The sequence below is a fragment of the Podarcis melisellensis genome (assembly GCF_964234715.1).
Source record: "Podarcis melisellensis genome assembly, chromosome: 5".
Classification (NCBI taxonomy): Eukaryota; Metazoa; Chordata; class Lepidosauria; order Squamata; family Lacertidae; genus Podarcis; species Podarcis melisellensis.
The window spans coordinates 64,844,588-64,865,100 of NC_138537.1; the positions used below are offsets into that span (position 1 = coordinate 64,844,588).

The 20,513-nt window shown below is 40.8% G+C and overlaps 1 protein-coding gene and 1 long non-coding RNA gene across 5 annotated transcripts in view; one reads left to right on the plus strand and one right to left on the minus strand.

Annotated features, from left to right (window-relative positions):
- The window catches only part of LOC309370842 (lysosomal acid lipase/cholesteryl ester hydrolase-like), a 51,180-nt gene extending 30,958 nt beyond the window's left edge, over positions 1–20,222 (minus strand). The window contains exons 1-10 of one of the 4 annotated variants that reach the window (XM_081912994.1): positions 13,423–13,675; positions 12,740–12,848; positions 11,578–11,695; positions 10,539–10,737; positions 8,684–8,793; positions 8,053–8,189; positions 7,127–7,273; positions 6,376–6,447; positions 5,154–5,219; positions 3,864–4,389 (exon numbers count right to left, since the gene is read on the minus strand). In XM_081912994.1, coding sequence (XP_081769120.1) covers positions 4,156–4,389; positions 5,154–5,219; positions 6,376–6,447; positions 7,127–7,273; positions 8,053–8,189; positions 8,684–8,793; positions 10,539–10,737; positions 11,578–11,695; positions 12,740–12,848; positions 13,423–13,472 — 1,242 coding nt within the window. In that variant the 5' untranslated portion in view covers positions 13,473–13,675 and the 3' untranslated portion in view covers positions 3,864–4,155. Of the gene's footprint in view, positions 1–3,863; positions 4,390–5,153; positions 5,220–6,375; positions 6,448–7,126; positions 7,274–8,052; positions 8,190–8,683; positions 8,794–10,538; positions 10,738–11,577; positions 11,696–12,739; positions 12,849–13,422; positions 13,683–20,067 lie in introns of those variants that run through there. The other 3 variants (XM_081912993.1, XM_081912995.1, XM_081912996.1) reach the window with 3 other exon arrangements.
- LOC309370886 overlaps positions 1–20,513 on the plus strand; it is a 138,099-nt gene extending 117,586 nt beyond the window's left edge. Inside the window, exon 2 of the long non-coding RNA XR_014168726.1 lies at positions 20,248–20,513. This is a non-coding gene — a long non-coding RNA (uncharacterized lncRNA). The remainder of the gene's footprint in view (positions 1–20,247) is intronic.

The following is a 20,513-nucleotide window of genomic DNA, read 5'->3' on the forward strand; positions in this document are numbered from 1 at the left end:
GGTTATTACCAGATGGCCCCTTGGGAGGCGCCCTACTGCCCGAAGGACCCTATTTAGACCTATGGGAGCAAGAAGACTGGGAGTGGGTTAGGGGGCGGGTAACAGAGGTGATTACTGGTGGGGCAGAGCCTGAACCAGAAGCTGAGGTGCTGGGGTGCTCCTGATTACTGGGGAGGGTGTCAGGTATGTAATCCTGTGATGCAGGTGGAGGAGCTGGGAGCGCCCTCACACCTGGCCTACACTGCATATAGAAGGTTTTGAAGGCTGAGAAAAATTGAGCAAATGCTTGAGGGTCGCATGGCATGGCAGGCATTTGCGTTCCGCCTTGTGCGCTATCCCTGTTTCCATTACGAGATGATGCCTGTTGGTTTCTCCCAGATGCCATGGCAAATACAGGCGCACCAGCAATTTGGCTCAGAATCACTTACGCTGGTCGGTAATTACATTACTGTGAGCCAGCTGTTCAGCAACTTAGTTCAGTATCAACTACACCAGCAAGTAAATTGTGTAACTGTGAGCCAGCTAGTTCAGAATTACCTACGCTGGGCAGCAAAGAACCCCCTATAAGCAAGCTAGTTCAGTGTTGCCTACACTGGGCAGTGGAATATGGACAATATGCACCAGCTAGCTCAGTATTGTCTACACTGGTAGAATAATTGCACTGCAATGCTCAATGCTAAGTACACAGTGTAGCCGCCACTTTTTATATATATATTTATGTTATTATACTTTTATTATTTATTTATTTAAATTTCTTGCAATATTTGTTATTTATTTATTTAGTTTTTTGTAATTATTTATTTATTTTATTTATAAATTCAAAATGATAGGTTGCTTAAAAGCAATCAATTGCTCAAATAGCCTAATCAAGCTGAGTATCCCTTATTGAAAGGGTTACAAAAAACTGTTGAAATAGGCCTATAAACTCCTGTTATGCTGAATTGCCAGCACAATGCCCTTGGCCAAAATGGTGGACTCAGCTACACCAATTGCCCCAAACAATGCCCTCAGTCAAGATGGTGGACGCTGCTTTGCCACGTGTCTGCACAATGCCCTCACTCAAAATGGCAGATTTGGCTTAGCCATGTGGTGACCGTGAGCTAGCATTTACCCGTATAAAGCCCTTACTTAAAATGGCGCGTGCAGCCTCTCAGTATGGGCATAACTCGGCTTCAAGCGCCGTAACCCAGGCAACCACTATGCTTTTTGAACACCCGCTATTAGACCCAGGAAGTAAAGCAGCAGCTAGGACAATAAAGAAAAGAAAAAAACACTCAATGCTAGCCCCAAACCGTGGAATAGAAAAAGGGGGGCACTTAATTCCAGCGATAAGTTCACGAAAGAGCTGCAACGGTGATCGGCAAGCTAGCGGCAGAAAATTAAGGCAGGGGGACCAGCTCTAAAGCTACACTTCGCCCAGTTAAATGAGGCAGCTCAGTAAAAGAGACGCTGAGGCTCAGGCGGTCACAAATTATTATGGCAGAGCCACACCGTGAAGCGGTAGGCTCGACAAAAAGCAAGGCACCCCCTCCGGCTTCTGATTCAAGCCTCTGGCTTCTGATTCAAGCCTCCAGCTTCTGATTTAAGCCTCTGGCTTCTGATTTAAGATGCTTTTTGAGACCTCACGGCGAGTGGACTACCGCTGCTAAAGTAACCCTCCGCCGAGGAAAATGGCTGTTCTGTGCTATGTGGTCCTCCCCGCTACCGGAAAGTAATACTGGGCAACCCTCAAACCTCTAGCGAGCACTGAAGCAGCCCGCAAATGTCGCTGCTCCCGTCTGCACGGCTTTGCCTCAAAGAAGCGCCTGGGGGGAAGATCGAAGGAGGGTTTCAGGAATCCCACGTTGTTGCAGAGAAGATGAGAACAGCCGTAGGAAGGAGCCGAGCGGGGGGCTTTCAGGGAATCCTGCGTTGTTGCAGAGGAGATGAGAACGGCCGTAGGAAGGAGCCGAGCGGTCACAGTTGAAGAAGCGAAGGGCAGCTACCCGGGCGGGTGAACGGGGCTCCCAAAGCAAAGAGGTTTGTGGGCGAGGAATCACCCACTGTAAGGTAAGGTCCGCTCCCAGCCCCTACTGCAAATCAGTGCGCTGCCCGACTTGAGCAACCTACGGGGGAACAACTGAAGAGGAATGCAAAGCCTCGTAGCACAATTAAAATATATTCAGGGACCGCTCCTTGACAAAGGTGCCAGATTCCTAAAGCCGCAGTAGTTCCGATAAAATCGCTCTCCTTTTTACCACTCAGCAGGCTAAGGACAAAGACGACCTGGAAAAACAACAAGAGAATTAGCAAGCACACACGAGGCGCTGGATAAAAATCCTCAAGGAGCCAAAAAACCTAGCTAGCTGCAGCGCGGAAAAGAGGGAAACCCTCAGCCGCGCCAGACCTAAATGCAGCGAGGCCACGCCTCCCGGGCCAGCCCATTGGCTGGCCCGGGGATGACGCATCCGAGGATTCCTTGTTATCGCGGGGGCTGAAGCCAGCCCTGCGAGCATGGGGGAGGGGCGTGAAGCCCACAACCCCACCTACTCCCCAGCTCGGAAGTGGCTTACTCATATATGTTATATGTATTCATACACACACACACACAAAACAAAACTTTGGAACAGCAATACCATTGTGTAAGCACATGCATGGAATTTTTGAATAATATAGTTAATGTGTTTTCCTCCTCAACTAATGAGCTGCTTAATTTTCAGGTGCTACACAGTCAATTGTGGACGAAGTGTGGTCTGTTTGTATACTATGTCCTAGTTCAGTGGTGGTGAACCTATGGCACACGTGCCAGAGATGGCACTCAGAGCGCTCTCTGTGGGCATGAGTGCCATCACCCCAGCAGGTCCATGGCTTCCATGCTGGGGATGGGGGAGGAGGAGGAGAGGAGGGCTCACATGCAAGCAGGAGTGGAGGTGGGGATCTCTCAGAAGTTGAGTGGAGGCTTCATGACAAGAGATCCCCGCCTCCACTCCTGCTTGCACACAAGTAGGAGCAGGAGCAGGAGCAGGCAGCCCAGTTGAGGAGTGCCTGGCTGCCTTTAGGTGGTGCAGGGGCTCTCAGATGCAGCTTCCGGGCTGCCTCCACCTTCCCCAACCCCAGCAACTATTCAGCCTGGCTGCCTTCAGGTGGTGGAGGGGCTCTGATGTGGAGGTGGGGGCTCCTTTAAACTTCCCCCTTGAGGGGAGTGCAGCCGCAAACCCCTCAACGGAAAGTGTGATGGAGCCTGCACCTCCCCAGCTGAGCAGCCCCAATCCAGCTCCTGTTCCCGTGCGATCCGCGCCGTGCACATGCGCAGAATTCCAGTTGCAAATTCCTTGGGATGCGGCCAGAGCATGGAATGGATCCTGTTCGCAACCAGAGGTACCACTGTATATGGAGAACCCCTGCTTCCTAATGGTGGCTTTGGAGGGTTATCAGCAGGCCTCCCTGCCCCCCCCCCACCATTCCATGCTGGAGCAAGAGCCAGGTACCAAGGCAAACTGCAAATAACTGGACCTCAAAGCTGGACCAACAAACACTGCCTAACGTGCCCCAGATCAACAGCAAAGTCTCAACAGTAATAAGCTCCCTTGTGTCTGGCAAAGCCAGGTGTACAAAATGCCAGCCAGCGATTAGCTTCTTTTATGTGGAAGGTATTACAGGGGTCAAGCAGTTGAAAACATTTGCTAAAATAAGAGACAGCCACCCTATGGAGGCTCATGGTCTTGATAGCCAAACCTGAGCAATGTATGACATTTCCCTCACTGACCTCTGGTTGCGTGGGTTAGTCGGAATTGGAGTACCTTCCGCTGGAATACAAAATTATTCCAAGCTGCATATTCTTTGGCCTTTTGGGGGTCCCTTCGTATTGGCAAAGAATTCCATGATTCATTGAAGAACAGAAGCAAGTTTATTCAATAATGCATGGTAACACAATATAATATGAATATATAATAATAAGTAGTACTAGAGGCTGTGCCCCTGCATGTTGTTAGATTTTTACCATCAATTTTGTTGTGTGTTTTTCTTCCTTAGATCCTTTTGTCATTGCTAGCCAACCTTTAATATTATTTGCGACAGAAAAGAAGAACATAAGTACAGAAAACAATCAATGTAAAACTTTTTAAAAATTTGTCTGCATTAATATCAGATATATAGTTTGCCCCTCATATTAAGACATTATTTGAACTTTTGCATCAGAGAAAGCACATCCTTAAACAACTGGTCTGGTGCATCAAGACCCCAGATGAAATCTGTATGTTGCCATTCAGGAATATTCTTATAGAAAACTAAATGAGGGATTCGAGGGAGAAGCCATTCAATAGCCTCGGTGGTTACAATAATGTCATGCCCAGCACTCCACACAGCAGTTGGCACAGTAATGTCTTCTATCTTATAAAATGGGGGTATACTCTGTTGAGAAAAAGAACAGAAAGATGAAAATTAGGTTCACTTTTATTTATTTTCCTCTTTTTAAAGACATCTTTTGGATCTTCAGATACATTGAATGCCTAACATCTGTCCCTTGAAAATCATTCTTTAACTATCTATTCAGTATCCAACTCCTTACTCTGGACCAATAAGAATAGCAAAAGGAATAAGAGTCCTCATGGCTCATGAGGAGGACCTGCTCTTCAGGACAGAGGGAGGGTCTCCTTGTGAGCCTGAGGGGCAGTAGGGCTTTGATGATATTGCTCAGCCTCCCCCCCACCCTCAACCGCTGAAAGGTGGAGTAACATAGCAGAGGCAGCAACTTCCGCACATATCAGCAGACTAGTCTCAGCTAAGCCCCGCTGCCCATCTGGCCTGGAAGGAGGCTCTCACCAAAGGCAAAATCTAGAGGGGAGTGGTAGCTCACTGGTAGAGCATCTGGTTTGTGTGTAGAAGGCCATAGGTCCCTCAGGTTTTCTAGTAGGGCTTGGAATCAGAGCTGCTGCCAATCAGTATAGACAGATAGGTGGAACAATAGTCTGACTTGGGATAAGGCAGTTTTGTATGCCCTTACTCATTAAATGCATGCACTTTCATAGATAAACACATAAATACAACCAGTTCTTTGGTGCCTTTGGTGTTATCTCACCCAAAGGAATTATATAAGAACTCAGAAATCACAACACGGTTCACATTAAACATTTAACCAACCGCCAAAATCTCTCATTAGAATCCAAAACACTTACCATGTTGTAGACAGCTTTGTTCTTTGATCCATAATCAAAATACTTAAATTGGTTGGTTTTAGCAACCTAAAAAGATGGAAAAGACTTATACACAATTTGAAATTTGGTGCATGTTCAAAAACAAAATCCTCTTGAAAGATGGAGGGCCATGAGAAAATTCAAACTCTAGGGATCTTGGTTACAGTCAAACTTCGGTTGTCAAACTCAAAGAGAAGCCGCATCGGATGTTCGGCTTCATAAAAGCATTCAAAAATGGGAACTTTTACTTCCAGGTTTTCGGCATTTGGGAGCCAAGGCGTTCCAAAATGGAACTGTTCAGAAACCGAGGTTTGACAATATCAGAATTCCCACCCATCCATCCTGGCCAATGATAGGACCATAAGCTCTGCTTATAACAGTGGTGTCTCTGGAAAGTCAGGTAGAAGGTTATTAACATATCTATCATCCTCATTTGTGAGAAAATATTTAAAAATTGAGCCTGGCCCCTCAAGATTGAGGGCGTTCAGCCCCATTCCTGCATATGTTGGGAGGGAGGAACTATCCTCACCCCATAGAATTGGTGCCTGTGCACACAATAATGACCTCTTCTTTTGCCCAGCCTTCACTAATCTTCAGCTGCCAAGACCACTGCAATATGTTTCACCTTCTGCATAATGTGAGGATTTAGTGGATGTTAGTGCACTTGGGTGCATGGGTGCACCCCCTGCCTGCCTGTCAGCTTTCTACTCCTTAGTCTCATTGTTTCCCTGGTAGAACTCAGCAGCAAGGAGAATAAGCAATGGCAAAAGAACATAAGGAAGAATTATAATGTCAAAATTAAATATTCAGAAAGAGCCATAGATCAGTGATAGAGTCTTTGCCTTGCACTCAGAGGGTTCCAGATTTAATTCCTGGCAACTCCAGGTAGGGCTGGGAGATACTACAGTTAGCCACCTTGGACAGCTGCTCTCAGTGAGAGTAGACAATACTGAACTGAAAGGAGCAATGGGCAGATTCAGTAAAGGGCAGCTTCCTGTGTTCTTCCCATGAGATCCAAAGAGTTGTTACAGCTCATGTTTGAATATTGAAGTATCTAGAATATAACTTTTGAGTGGTCTGGTAATCTGGAAATCAAAACCTTAGTACCAAAACAGAAACATGAGAAACTAAACAGGCAAGTCGAAATGTCAGACTTTTGACTCCCATGTTTTCAAATACTGAGAAGGTATTTGTTAGAACATACCTGACTCCAGTGTATCATAGTTTTTACAGAAGTAAAATCAGGGTAAATTCCAAGATACACATCTGCTCGACTCTGGAAGAATAATAGAAAAGAAAATGCTTTTTATATTCACATTCTTGAAACATTTTCAAGGAATATATTTATTTACAAAGCAATAGGTCATGGCAATCAAGGTAGTGCAGCATACAGACACTTGCATGTAGCACAAGGAAGCAGGTTTCTGATGAAGAGGTGTCTGAGTACCTAGATGTCTATCCCCCACCCATAGTAAATCCAGCTGATAAAGAACCATAAGAAGGAAGAACAGGGGCCTTGACATTGCTTCTCAACATTGAGCACCTGGACAGCACATGGAGCAGGCACAGAGGTCACCTGGTCACAGCCTGCCCTACAGTAGTAATTCCTTCTAACTTTGCATCTGGAAATTAGCATAAGCAGTTAAAATTAGTCACTCTGAAACTTCTTTGGTTTTTGTAGTGCTGTGCATTTCCTCTTCTATGGCCACGCGTAAATGACCAACTACCAACTAGACGTGAAGTTAATTTTGAAAATAAATTTTAAAAGATAGATCAACATTTATTAAAAGAGGCCTCTAGAATTTCAACATTGAAGAACTATGTAAAGGAACTCAAAATTATGGCAAAAACTCAATTTTTTTAAATTGATTTTCTTTTGTTGTTTTGTATATGTACACAGCAAGTTCTTTTAAAAAGAAATAAATGAGTAAATGATAGAGAATAAAACTACCTACCACATTTAGGTTTTTCTCATTGCGTCCTTGGAATAAGGACATGATTTGGAGACAAAGTTTGTCAATCCCTGGATAGCTGCACCACTTGGCATTGTTGGCTTTTAGTTTGTTATAGAAAAAACAGAATTCTTTATTGCCACATATAGGCTGTAAAGATAAAATTTAAAAAATCTGAAGCATTATTAAATAATTGTCCTTTCTTGGAAGGAAACATTGAGGTTCCTGTTAGGAACAGATCTCCTTTATGTTACAGTTATATATCACTTTTCTTCAAGCACGCTCAAGGTGATATGCCTGGGCATTCTAGGCAATTTTGCTGCCAGGTTCTGATGTGGCCTGGCTCTGAATAGCTGAGGAGAGATTTCTAAGGGGGTGCTCTCCAACAACTTGAACAACCACCTTCTTCCCACACAACCTCTCAGGTGCTAAGATTGGCAGATGGGGCCTTCTTGATAGTTCCTTAAAAGTTTGGGAGTGGGGTCCTGGAAAAGGGCATTCTCAATAGTGGACGGTAAGATGAATAACAGAGTATTTGGCAGAAGCTAAACAGCAGCAGAATGCAAATGGTACTGGTTGTGTCGCATGCAGGTTGGAAAGTCAACCATTCCTTTCTAGCATCCCTGACTGTGACAGAGTCTTCATCCTGTCTGGGAGCAGCCACCAGAAAAAATTGTGGAGGGACATGTGGATCCAGAATTGGCCTTCACAGTCACTTAGGGACTCACTGTTAAAACTGTGTTCTTGGAAGACAATCTTACTTGGCTACTTGGACCTTATGCTACAAATGTTCATGTGATCCAAACCTTCTAATTCTTCAAGCTCACACTCAACATAAGGAAATGAAGCAGATGGCAGGAAGACTAACTCTCCATAAAAGTGCAGAAGAAAAATATATATTAGAATTATGGGCCTTGAATAATACCTACTCTTATCAATTCTTGAGGAAGGCGTATAATTAAGGAAAGGAGTCCTTTGATGCCTTCGCATGTGTAGGCAGGAGCCAGGCCCATGAAGAGTTTAACCTTTTGAGCAAGCTGTGGCATGGTTGAAAAGGCAATAAAACCTGGGGGGGGGGAAACAATTCTAAACATAGCACTTGCAAACAAACAAATAAGAGATTTTTAAAAACCTGTGGCTCTCCAGGTGTTGCAGGAGCTAGAACCCATCAGCCATGCTTGCTGGGGATGATGGGAGCTGGAGTCTCAAATATCTGCAAGGGCAAAAGTTTCCCATCTCTCTTCTTTTGAAATGCCTGTCATTCAATGAATTTATTTGCACCACAAATGGACATTCTTCTTGGCTGTGGAACTGATAACAGCTGTATACGCTGTCTGATCCTGTATACTGAAGTCCTGATCCTGAAAAGACTTTCTCATGGAACGTATGTGAACTCTGCTTTTTCTTTTCTTTTTTAAAAGCTATGCTTTAATCTGTCTTTTTCATTTCTGAACTAGTCTTCCCAATAGTCCTGAGACTGGACCACACCCCCAATAAGTCCCTGATAATGCAAAAAGGCAAGAAAATAAAATCTATTTCATTCTTTTCTTATTAACTTACCCGTTGTAGCTCCCTGGGAATGGCCAATATAAAACAAGCTTTTTTGCTCAGTTTTCTGCAGAATAAAGTCTATGGCTGCTGGATTATCATAAATTGCCATTTCATGAAAGCTGAAAGACAAACACAGAATATAGGTGAAATTTTGCCTGTCTGCAATTGCATACAGTTGTGGACATTAATGTCTAAATACAAACAGTACCATACATTATATATGATACCCTTACTTTTGGAGGATAACGTTGTAAGCTTATTGTCCTATGGAAAGAGTAAGGAGAGAAAGAGTAAATATATATTTATGATTTATTTAAATATTTATCTCACCCTTAAACTAGCCCAATAGGTTCTCAAATATGCACGTTGTCCACATGTTAAAGGATAATTTTAAAGAATTATATGAAATTATATGAAATCGCTCAACTGTGTTAAATTTAAATGGTAATTCAGAAGTCCCTTTATGCAGTCTAAAAGGTGTACATCCTGGAACATCTGGGCAAAATGGTGTGTCTTCACAATATGCCTGGAGGAACTAACAGATCTGTACAAGAGTGGGCCATTTATCAGGTAATCTAAATGCCAAATTGTTCATGGTCTTATATGCTAGTTGTATTAGGACTGGCCTAAGATATTCTGGCACTGGAGGCGAACCACAAAATTGGACCACTTCCCTCCAGGGAGGAAGCAGTGAGGGAAGATCTACACCAGGGACAAAGTGGCAATAAATGTCTTCATTACAACCAAGTGGAGAATGAAGATCTACATCAGGAACGATGTGCGGAATCACACTGATGATGCTTTACATATGGAAGACGGAAGGGCATTCCACAGTGCAGGGGCAAGAGCAGGAAATGCTTTGGGGGGGGGGTCACTACCCTCTGATATTACATGGAGTGTGGTGCCATGATTAAAATTCCCCAAAATTAAATTAAAATTCTGCTCTGGGTGGCTGAACTGAAATTACCCTTGCCTGGGAAATTACCTTTCTTGGGAAAATCAGAGGCTCACTATGTCAGGTTCCTAATGGAAAACCGGACAAACGCTAGAACATTAGCAATGGCGAAGTTTTTATCGGTGGTTGCAAGAACCAATGATCCCTATCCTTAAGTCTGAACAAAATAATAATAATAATAATTTGTTATTTATTATTTATAATTATTTATTATTTACTATTTATACCCCGCCCATCCGGCTGGGCTTCCAGCCAAATATTAAAATACAGGAATACATCAAACATTAAAAGCTTCCCTAAACAGGGCTGCCTTCAGATGTCGTCTAAAAGTTTGGTGGTTGTTGTTCTCTTTGACATCTGGTGGGAGGGCATTCCACAGGTCGGGCGCCACTGCCGAGAAGGCCTTCTGCCTGGTTCCCTGTAACTTGGCTTCTTGCAGTAAGGGAACTGCCAGAAGGCCCTGTACACTGGACCTCAGTGTCCGGGTAGAACAATGGGGGTGGAGACGCTCCTGTTTAACCTGGAGGTAGACAGGAGTGCCTGGCATGCTCTGGTCAATGGGGTCACGAAGATTCAGAAACGACTAAACGACTAAACAACAACAGGCTGTCTGAATTGTGTATTGCTGTGTAATGATTTGTTGGGTCTCTTGACCGTAATAAAGATTGATGATGATGATGATAAAAATAAACACATCTATGAAGCATTTCAGTTAAACGCATTGTAAAATCATATAGGGAAATCCAGTTGGGAAAGACAGAACTCCACAGTGCCATCTGGTTTCACAGTGTTATATTGCCTATACAATGCATCTAAAACACTTTTTCTTTACTAATCTAGCTGAGTCCTGGGAAAGTTCTCAGGAAAAGCATCCCTTCCATCCAAGCAACAATAGCCCCTTGTACTTACCTGAAATTCCAAAATTCTTCTTGGTCTATTGAGAAGTGCTGATGTCTTCTAGACCAGGTGGTCCCCCTGTTATTTAATATCCAGACATCATAATCAGCATCTGCTAGAACAAATCCCAGACTATTGCTGGGAAGGTTTGAAATCCAGCTCCTGCCTTCACAAAAGTTACCAGGTACCAATAACACAACTGACTTAGGCCCTGGAAAACAAAGAGAATATTAGATAGAGAATGGGCACTCACAGAGCACCAACATTTCCCACTGGTATCTGGCCCAAGGCCAAGCAGAGTAGGGTGCAGGGGGTACAAAGGAGATGAGCCAGACGTTTCCTAGAACCTAAGAAAATGTTTTCATTGATTGTGTGAAGACTAGCAACAATGTTTTGTGTAAGCCTACATAAAACGCCATGACCCTTCTTTTCCCACCCTCTTTCTCTTCTGCCAACATGTCCCTGCCTACTTTTCCCAAGCAATCCAGAGAGGCAGTGCTGAAGTATTGGCAAAAGGTAGCAGTAGTAGGTGAGGTCAGAAGGTGGGTGGACCTTGCCTCTCCTGTGGGAGAAATGCTGTGTCTCTGAGGTGATTGCTACCTACTGCTGAAGAGAGACCACAACAGCTGTGCCTGTTTCTAATCAACTCTCCTAAGAATCAGGAGATAGTTAATATTTGCACTGATTTTTGAAAAGGCATAAAAAAGCCACTCAACCAAACCCCACACCACTTAAGATATTTCATAGTGTTCTGCTATGAATAGGAAAATGGATAATTATTCTAACTGTTGATAATTTGGAATTATTGTTTAATCTGGGAAACCTTGTTGCTCAGATATAATGAAGAAGGAATCATCAAGTGTGTTTACAACTGAGCACAACTCAAGTGATTTCAGCCAACTTGCAACAATTTCTCCCTTTATTTATGATATTTCTTCCAAATAAAGTTGAGTGAAAGAAAAAATAGTGAAGTCTGGGTAACATTGAACATATGGATATCAGGCGTGGCATGTGGCATTTTAATGCATTTACTGCTAAATTTCAAAATTACCTGTCTTCCCAGAACTATGTATTCCATGTGGAATTCTGTTTGCCTGCAGGTAATAGCCATCCTCTGTCAGGATTGTATACTCTTCACTGGGGTATCCCCAATACTGGATAACTTCAGGCTGTGAGTGGAGAAGGATGGAAATAGGAATGCTTGATTAAAAAATAAATAAATCTGTTCATTCAATTTCTGGGACAATTGCTTGAATATCTCAAAGAACAAAAACTTCCCAGGGCCAAGATTATTGTGAAGTAACTTTGCTAGTCCTACACCAGGCATGGGAAATCTGTGGCTATAGCTGGGCTCCAGCCCCTATCAGTCCCAGCCAGAATGGCCAAGGGTCAAGGATGATGGGAATTGTAGTCCAACAACATCTGGAGGGCCTTAGGTTCCCTATCCCTCCCCTAAACTCTCATGATGTACACGTGATTGTATGCAAGATTGCCCAAAACACACCTTTTTTGCCTAATAAAATGATTTTTTTGGTATGCTATTTTCATTTGTATATGTATTTCTAAAAACACTTTACTCTGGTATATGCATTTCTATTTCCATTACTTGGCTGGAGAACAGCACACAAAAATTGGAGACGTGCCAATTTTGAAGGATGGCTTTGTGTATTGTTCCAGAAAATGCAAATCATGTAGATTCAGCATGAAATGCAAACTGAATCAAATTTATTCCCCCTTTCCCCCATCTGGGTATATTTGTGTGAAGTGTACATAACCACAGAGAGATTGTGGTTTTCTCCATTCCACAACAAAAAGACAAAAAGGAAATCTGTACTGATATGATGCAGAACACCAAATCTCTATGGTAAACTACCACAAAGAAATGTCTCACCAAAAGAAATATAATGAATCTGCTGCCTATGGCTTCAGCTAATGCCTGTGTAGCAAATGTCAACATTTACATTGAAGAACCAGGCTTCTAAACCTCTGCTCCGGGAAGGAGTTATCAAAGCTAACTGTGTCTTCTAGATCAGATAATCTAGCCAAGAGAGTATTGTTTGAAACACGATCAGATTAACTTGCAGTTTGAAATAACTCCTGCCAAGCATGGAGTTTCTTCCTGGAAATGCATGTGCTCTTGAAAACTGTTTTAAAAATGAAATTATAAGGAACATGGTCCACTGTTCTCAAGGCCATCTGAATGGCCTACTTACAATAGTCATAAATTCTTGTGGATTCAGATGTCTTCTACTGCTGAATTCTTCAGATGTCAGAGCCTGTTGGACTAAGCAGGCCACTCCCCAAAACAGCCACATCTTGGACCTGTGTATAAAACAGAACTACAGGATCTCTAGTCTGTAAACATGAGTCCTTAATGAAAAAGATTTCAGGGGAAAAACTCAACATATTGAAGAAATATCTTGAAGAGACAAGATGGGTGTTGAAAGGTGAGATAAAAGGGCTAGATGAACCTTTGGCCTGATCCAGCAGTGTTCTTCTTATACTAGCAGCAGGGAGGACTGCTGTAGAGAACCTGTGGCATTACCCTAGAACAACACTGGTTGTTGTTGCTCAATATGCTCCAATTGCTTCCCGGGGGATTTTGATCCTTGAAGCCGAGCCCAAATGCACTGGCCCCCATCCCAAAACATGTCCTCAGATTCTCCTTCTTGTATGTAAGGAAATGGTACAGACTCGGCACAAGGAAAAGAGCTATTTCAGTCTCAGAGTCCCACAGGACAAAGGGTTGACTGGGATGGGTCTGATCTATGAAGAGTGGCCAAGGTGCCTGGGTTCAGTTTCTATTACATTAACCTCAAGACTGCTGAGTAGTTGTTTCAACCACTTCTCCATGCCCACTCATCCAGCTAAAAGCCATCATGAGTGCAGCCCTTACTTATGAGAGTCTCTGTTCTGTTGGGATACTGCCAGGGAGACAAAGTCCATCACGCCCCCACGCCGATGCCGGACGATCCATCGATCTCCCGTAGATACAGTATCAGTCAATTAGCGACACGAAGCCTCAGAAATAGCATGCCACATTCCAAGGCTGGTGCACGCTCTTTCAGCAGAGTTTGCACAGCGAAAGATGCACTCAGGAGAGCATATTTACAAGTTTATTCAGCATTGGTCAGAACAAAGAAAAAAACATGACTGCCTGCTTCAGTGTCTCAGGCACAGAGAGAGAAACAAAAGCATAGACAAAACATAATCCCACAAATAATTCCTTTTCCCATCACCATCCACCACCCCTCACCCCACCTTTGTGTTAGACTTCCAATCTACTCAATTGCAATTTCTTTCCACTTCTATTACTTTCTTTCACACACCTTTAGCCTAATTTCACACTTCTTTTTCTATTACACATTGTTATCCATCTTATTCAGTATTTCAGTGTTTGAAACGGAACTTGTTTATTCTAATAGGAGTTCTGATTTTTCGATATGGTTTTGCAAGTATTTTTTAAACACCTTCCAGTCCAGTCTTCTCTTTTGAGATACTTCCAATTTCTCCCATTGTTTTGGATATATTGTCGTACTCCACTAATTTGGCAAGCTACTCTATTTTTGTCGGTACAATACCACTTTTGCAGTTTTTCGCAATCAATAGCCTTGCGGCTACTGTTGCGTATAAATATAAGGTCTTGTCTTCTTCCTTTAGGCTTCCTGGTACTATTCCCAATAGAAAACCTTCTGGTGTTTTCCTAAATGAATATCTGAACAATTTTTTCATTTCGTTATAAATTATTTCCCAAAATTGTTTGATATTTAAACAGTTCCACCAAATATGTGTTGCATCGCCAGCAGACATCACTACATTTTTCATTCATTTTTGCTATTCTTTCAGGTGTTAAATACCATCTATGTTGCATTTTGAGGCAATTTTCTTTCAATATATAACACATAGTGAATTTCATCTCTTCTTTCCACAAGTTCCCCCATTGTTCAAACATAATATTTTTCCCAATATCTTGCGCCCATTTAATCATTGACGCTTTAACCAATTCATCCTTTGTTTCCCACTCTAAAATCAGATTGTACAATTTAGATATTTTTTTTATTTTTCTTGTATTAAGTATTTATCGAATTTTGATATTTCTTTTCCAAATTCTAACTTTTTGTATTTCACTAATCTATACTTAATTTGAATATATTGGAACCAATCACTAATATGAGCTTTAATTTCTGTATAATCCTTTAATTCCAATTCTCTGTTTTCTTCCATTAATAGAATTTTATAGGTAGCCCAATTTTCTTTCATATTTAATTTTTTCACTGCAACAATTTCTGCCAATGATACCCACCAGGGAGTTTTTGGTTCTAGGAGTCTTTTATATTTCTCCCATATATTATATATAGACTTTCTAACTATATGCCCTAGGAAGCCTTTATGTATTTTGACTTTTTCATCTATTAGATAGGCATGCCATCCGAATCTCGTCTCTACTCCCTCTAAACCCAATACATCCGAGTCATCTAATTTGATCCATTCTTTTAGCCAGGTCAGACCCACCGCATCAAGATATAACTCCATGTCAGGGAGACCAAATCCTCCTCTCTCCTCCTTATCTATCATTATTTTGTGTTTTATTCTTGGCTTTTTCCCTGACCATACGAATTTGGCTAAATCTCTTTTCCAATTATTAAAATATTTATCTCCTCCTAGTATTGGGATACTTTGAAATAAAAACATAATCCTTGGTAATATGTTCTCCCTAGTAAAGAAAGATTTAATTTCCCCCATACTTACAAATCATTTTTTATTTCATTCCATGTTTTCCCATAGTTCTCATTACTTAAATCTATAGTGTTTGTTGTTAAATTTATTCCAAGATACCTTATTTTCTTTTTAATTTCCAATCCTCTAATTTCTTGTAGTTTCACTTTATCTTTTTCTTCCATATTTTTCACTTATATTTTACTTTTCCCATAGTTTAATTTGAATCCTGCTAATCTGCCATATTCGTTTATGCATTCCAATATTCTAGGTGTACATTGTAGGGGATTTTCTGTTGTGATCATAACATCGTCTGCAAAGGCTCTTAACTTGTATCTTTTTTCACCAACTACTATTCCTCTTATTTGGTTGTCCTGCCTTATTTTCTTTAATAGAACCTCTAATACTATTATAAATAACATTGGGGATAGGGGGCATCCTTGTCTTGTACCTTTAAAGATATTGATTTCTTCTCCAAACTCTCCATTAATAATAATTTTTGCTTTCTGTTGGTTATATATTGCATTTATACCTTTTTGGAATTTTTCACCTAGACACAATTCTTTTAATAGTTTTTTCATAAATTCCTATGAGATTTTATCAAAAGCCTTCTCCACATTGGTTGAAATCAGGGCTGCTTGTTTATCTCTTCTTACTTGTAGATATTCCATTATGTCTATTATATTTCTAATATTATCCTTTATTTGTCTGCCTTCCACAAATCCAGCCTGATTTTTATGTACTATTTTTCCTATAATTTTTTTCAACCTGTTAGCCAATAATCCTGCATAAATTTTATAATCCAAATTTAACAATGAAATGGGTCTATAATTTGAGACAGATTCCAAGTCCGTACCTTGTTTTGGCAAGATCGTTATATACGCTTGAGTCCAAGAGTGTGGAATATTCCCCTTCTCTACTGCTTCCTCTATTACTTCTTTTAGTGGGTTGATTAATTCATTTAACATTTCTTTGTAGTATTCTGCTGGTATGCCGTCTGGACCTGGGAATTTCCCTATTTTTAATTTTTTAATTGATTCCTTAATTTCTACAGTTGATATTGGTTCATTTAATAATTTATGGTCTTCTTCTGCTATCTCTATTAATTTATTTTTCTTTATATATTCCTCTATTTCTTCTATTGGCACTTCATCTTTTTGATATAATTTTTTGTAATATTTTTCAAATTCTTTTTTTACTTTCTGTCATATCCCTTATTGTCCTCTCTTCTACTTTTATTTATTTATTAATTTTTCATTTCTTTGTTTCTTTAATTGCCAGGCAAGGATCTTGCCTCGTTTATTTGCCCATTCAAAATTTTTATATTTCCAAAATTTGATTTGTTGTTCTACCTCCTGTTCTATAATATTATTATATTCTACTCTCAGTAATTTAATTTCTTGATTTAATCTCTCTTTATTTTTGCTTGCATAGGCCAATTTTTCCTTCCTTTTAATTTCTTCTAAAAGTTTCCTTTTCTTTTTTTCTTTATTCTTATATGCTATTGAGTTTTGTTGTATGAAATATCCCCTAACAACTGCCTTCCCAGCATCCCACACTGTTTTAACATCTGTCCCTTTCCTGCAATTCTTTTCAAAATATTCCTTCATCAACTTTCTGGCTCCTTGTATTACTTTTTCATTTTTTAATAAGAAAACATTCATTCTCCATCTTTTTTTCCCCTTTCTCCTCTTTTCCTTTAAGAGTTAATGATACTGGATTGTGATCTGTAAGTGTTTTTGGTAATATTTCGGCATTCTCTGCTTCAATTGTCATATTCTTAGTAATCCATATATTGTTGATTCGACTATACAAATTTTTTGGTTCTGAGAAATATGTGAACTTTTTGACAGGATATTTATATCTCCATATATCCACTAAATCAAAAATCTTTACCATTTCCATAAAGCTTTTTGGCAACTTCCCTTCATTTCCCCCCTCTTCTTCTGCAATCTATCCAATTCTGGTTCCATTACTCCATTTAAATCCCCTAACACAATAATTCTCATATCTATATATTCCATTAATAATGATGTTACTTTAACATAGAATTCTGATTTTCTTTTATTTGATCCATAGATTCCCGCTACCACAATTGGTTCCCCCTCTAGTGATATTTTGACTATTACAATCCTCCCCTCTTTATCTTCATACTTCATATTCTGGTTCATATTTGCTTTTAACATACATTACAAGCCCCCCCTTTTTTCTTACACCAGATGCGATGAATTCTTCCCCTAACTTTGGTTTTACCAATAGTCTTTTATGCTTAGTATTGATGTGGGTTTCTTGTAAACAAACAAGGTCCCACTTCTGCCTCTCTAAGATACGTTCTATTTTCTGCCTCTTCCTCCTATTATTTAAACCATTTACGTTCCAAGATAACAATTTAAATTTCATTCTATATTAGTTGAAAAATTATAAAGTTAGTGGAAAGAGTTTAAATTATCTGCAGTGGTAAAGGAGAAGGGTTTTGTGATAGTTATTGGTCTGATTCTTTACCACTGGCGTAGTTCTTTATCCTTCCACCCTTTGCTGAGCTTTCTTCTTCTTCCACCTCATCTGATAGCTCTCCCTTTCTTCCTTCCTCATTTCTTGCTTTTCTTTTCCCGCCTCCTAATTCTCCTCAATACTTCCTCCAAAACATATCTGCTTCCTCAAATGTCTCAAATCGTCTTCTTTTTCCTTTGAAGTTGAAGGAAATTCCCACTGGGTATTCCCATCTGAAGGATATTGATTTGGCCTTTAGTGCTTTTGTTAGAAATTGGAATTGCTGTCTCTTTTTTAACAGCCTAGGTGGGACTTCTCATAAAATTATTATTTCCTTTCCATCTATGGTTAATTTGTTCTTACTCTTTACTTGGAGGATCTTATCTTTCATCCAGTTTGATGTGAATACAATGATGCAGTCTGCCGGCCTTTTGTTCATTTTTGCTTTCCTTGAGTTCACTCTGAAGATTTTCTCTGTCTGTTCTATTATGTCTTTTTCCTGTAAATGTAGCCACTTTGCTAAAGTTTCAGTCATCTTCTTCCAAATATCCTCCTTCTCCTCTTCTGGCACATTCCTGAATCTCAAGGTCTTCTCTTCTCTTTAATCTGCATCTGTATCATTGCTAGTGCATCCCCAGTAGCTTCCTGGATTGCTTTTTGTTCCTCCATCTCCTTTTTCAATTTGTCCATTTCTTTTCTTTGTTCCCTTTGTTCTTTGCTAATTTCCTTCACCATGTCATCCATTTGTTGATTCTTATTCTTAATTTCTTGTACTTTCTTATGTGTCTCTTTCATTCCTTCTAAGACTTCTGTTAATTTTTCATTTATTTCTTCATTTTCTTTTTCATTTTTTTCATTGTGTTTTCTAATTTTTCTAATTTCCCATCAATTGTATTGATTTTTTCTTCCAGCTCTCTTCTCAATCCTCCCACGTCCAGTTTCAAACTAATAAGCTGCCTCAAATCCATTTCTTCAAGGCCTGAGTTTCTTCTTAATTGTTGCTGTTGACTTCCAGTTCCAGTCTGTTTTTTAATTGCATGAGACATTTTGCGCTCTCTTTTTTGACCACCAGGTGTCCTTCTATTGTTCCAATTTTCCTTTATTACTGCTTTTCCTACTTTGTCCACTGGGTGTCACTGTGTTCTTATTTGCTCTGCTTGCTAGCTTCTGCCCTCCTTTAATCTTCTCTTTCACAATTTTGTCTTCGTTACTTCCTCCTTCTTCCTCCTTCTTGATGATTACTCAGCATCTTCAGACCTTCAACGCCATCTTATCTTATCTGTGAAATTCCCCTCCTTTCCCCCACAGCGTTCCTTATTCCTTTGTCCTTATCTTTCCTTCAAGGACATTCAGTTTCAAAGCAGCTGCTTCCCTCCACCCAGCTCCAACAACAGGCAGCCTGTACCGCTTTGCACTTTGTAGTAAGTCCATTTCAGATAGTGTGCTTTTCAAATAGTTTAATTGCAATCTGAGTGATTTCTTTAAACTCTCTCCATATTTTTTTCTGTACTTCTGACTTTCCTTTACTTTTGTGGTAGCATTACTTCTCCTCCGCTATTTTTACTCTTTATCTTGTTTTGGGTTGTTTTGGGTTTACTCGCTCCGTGAGGGATTCCCCCCCCCCTTGAGTACCTCCACCCCTTGTCTAATTTCCTTTTAGGTTTTGTTACTGCTGCTACCACTTTATGTTTATTTTAATATAGAAATAGAGATTTTACCATCTTGTCACTGCTTCAGTGATGTGAGGCTTTTCACCGGTCTGTTTGCTGTTCTTCTCTGTGCCTGGATTCCCCCCCACCTCAGCTGTTTTTTCTTCAGCGAGGGGTGCCAGGACTCTAAAAGGACACTGCCGAAGTTCCTTTGACTTGAGTTTCCTTCCAAGCCTTTTCAGGGGTCGTTTAGCCTAACGTTGCCCCTCACAGTACCGGTGTATGCTCTGACCTGCTTATTGCAGTCAGAGCTACTGTTGCAGCTGTGGTAAAAGCGGAAGTCGACGAGGGGCCAGCCTACCACTTCCATTCCTTCTCATCTTCCTCCAGTATCTGCCATGCTAGAGCTAGACCTAACAGTGCCAAGTGAGTCATGACACCAGACAACATGCCCTCCTAACCCCAGTACTTTTTAAAAGTCTTACTGCACCCTTCAGACACCAATTCTAGCTGGGAACAGACCATTATTTTTAGCAAGTCTGTTAAAAATTATTGATTGTACTTCTGGAGTGTATAACACTGTTAAATGAACAACTTAAGAATGCAAGCTATTAAAATGCAAGACCAAAGCTATGTCACCGAAAAAAAAATTAAAAAGAGACATGGAAGAAAGTATTTTTGCTTACCTGTTGCTGTGCATCAGTAGCGACCAGATCTCAAATAGACACAGCAGAAGACCTTTGTGTCAGGGAGTGAGCAGAGGAGTGGTGGAGACAGCCTCTGCCTCCTGACCTTTCCAGGGAGGAGGAAGTGGAAGACAGTATCATTTACAACAGGGGTTTGAGGGAGGTAGCAGCTAGAGGCAGGTTGGGAAATAATGGAAGAGGAGGAGCAACACATTGCTGACCTGTTATTAGAAAACATTCCAGACCTTCCATTTCCCAGAACCCAGCGAGCCTTAGAAGTAGGAGAGAAAGAACTCAAAGACAGGGGGCACTTAGCAGCCCCCATACAGCAGGTGATGACGACGACGAATGAGGAAGTGGGAGAGAAGGGGGTGCAGAGTAACTGAGGACAACACCATTATCCAAGAGGCTGGGTTCTAGAGCCTTTCTGTGTTTGAAATGAAAAA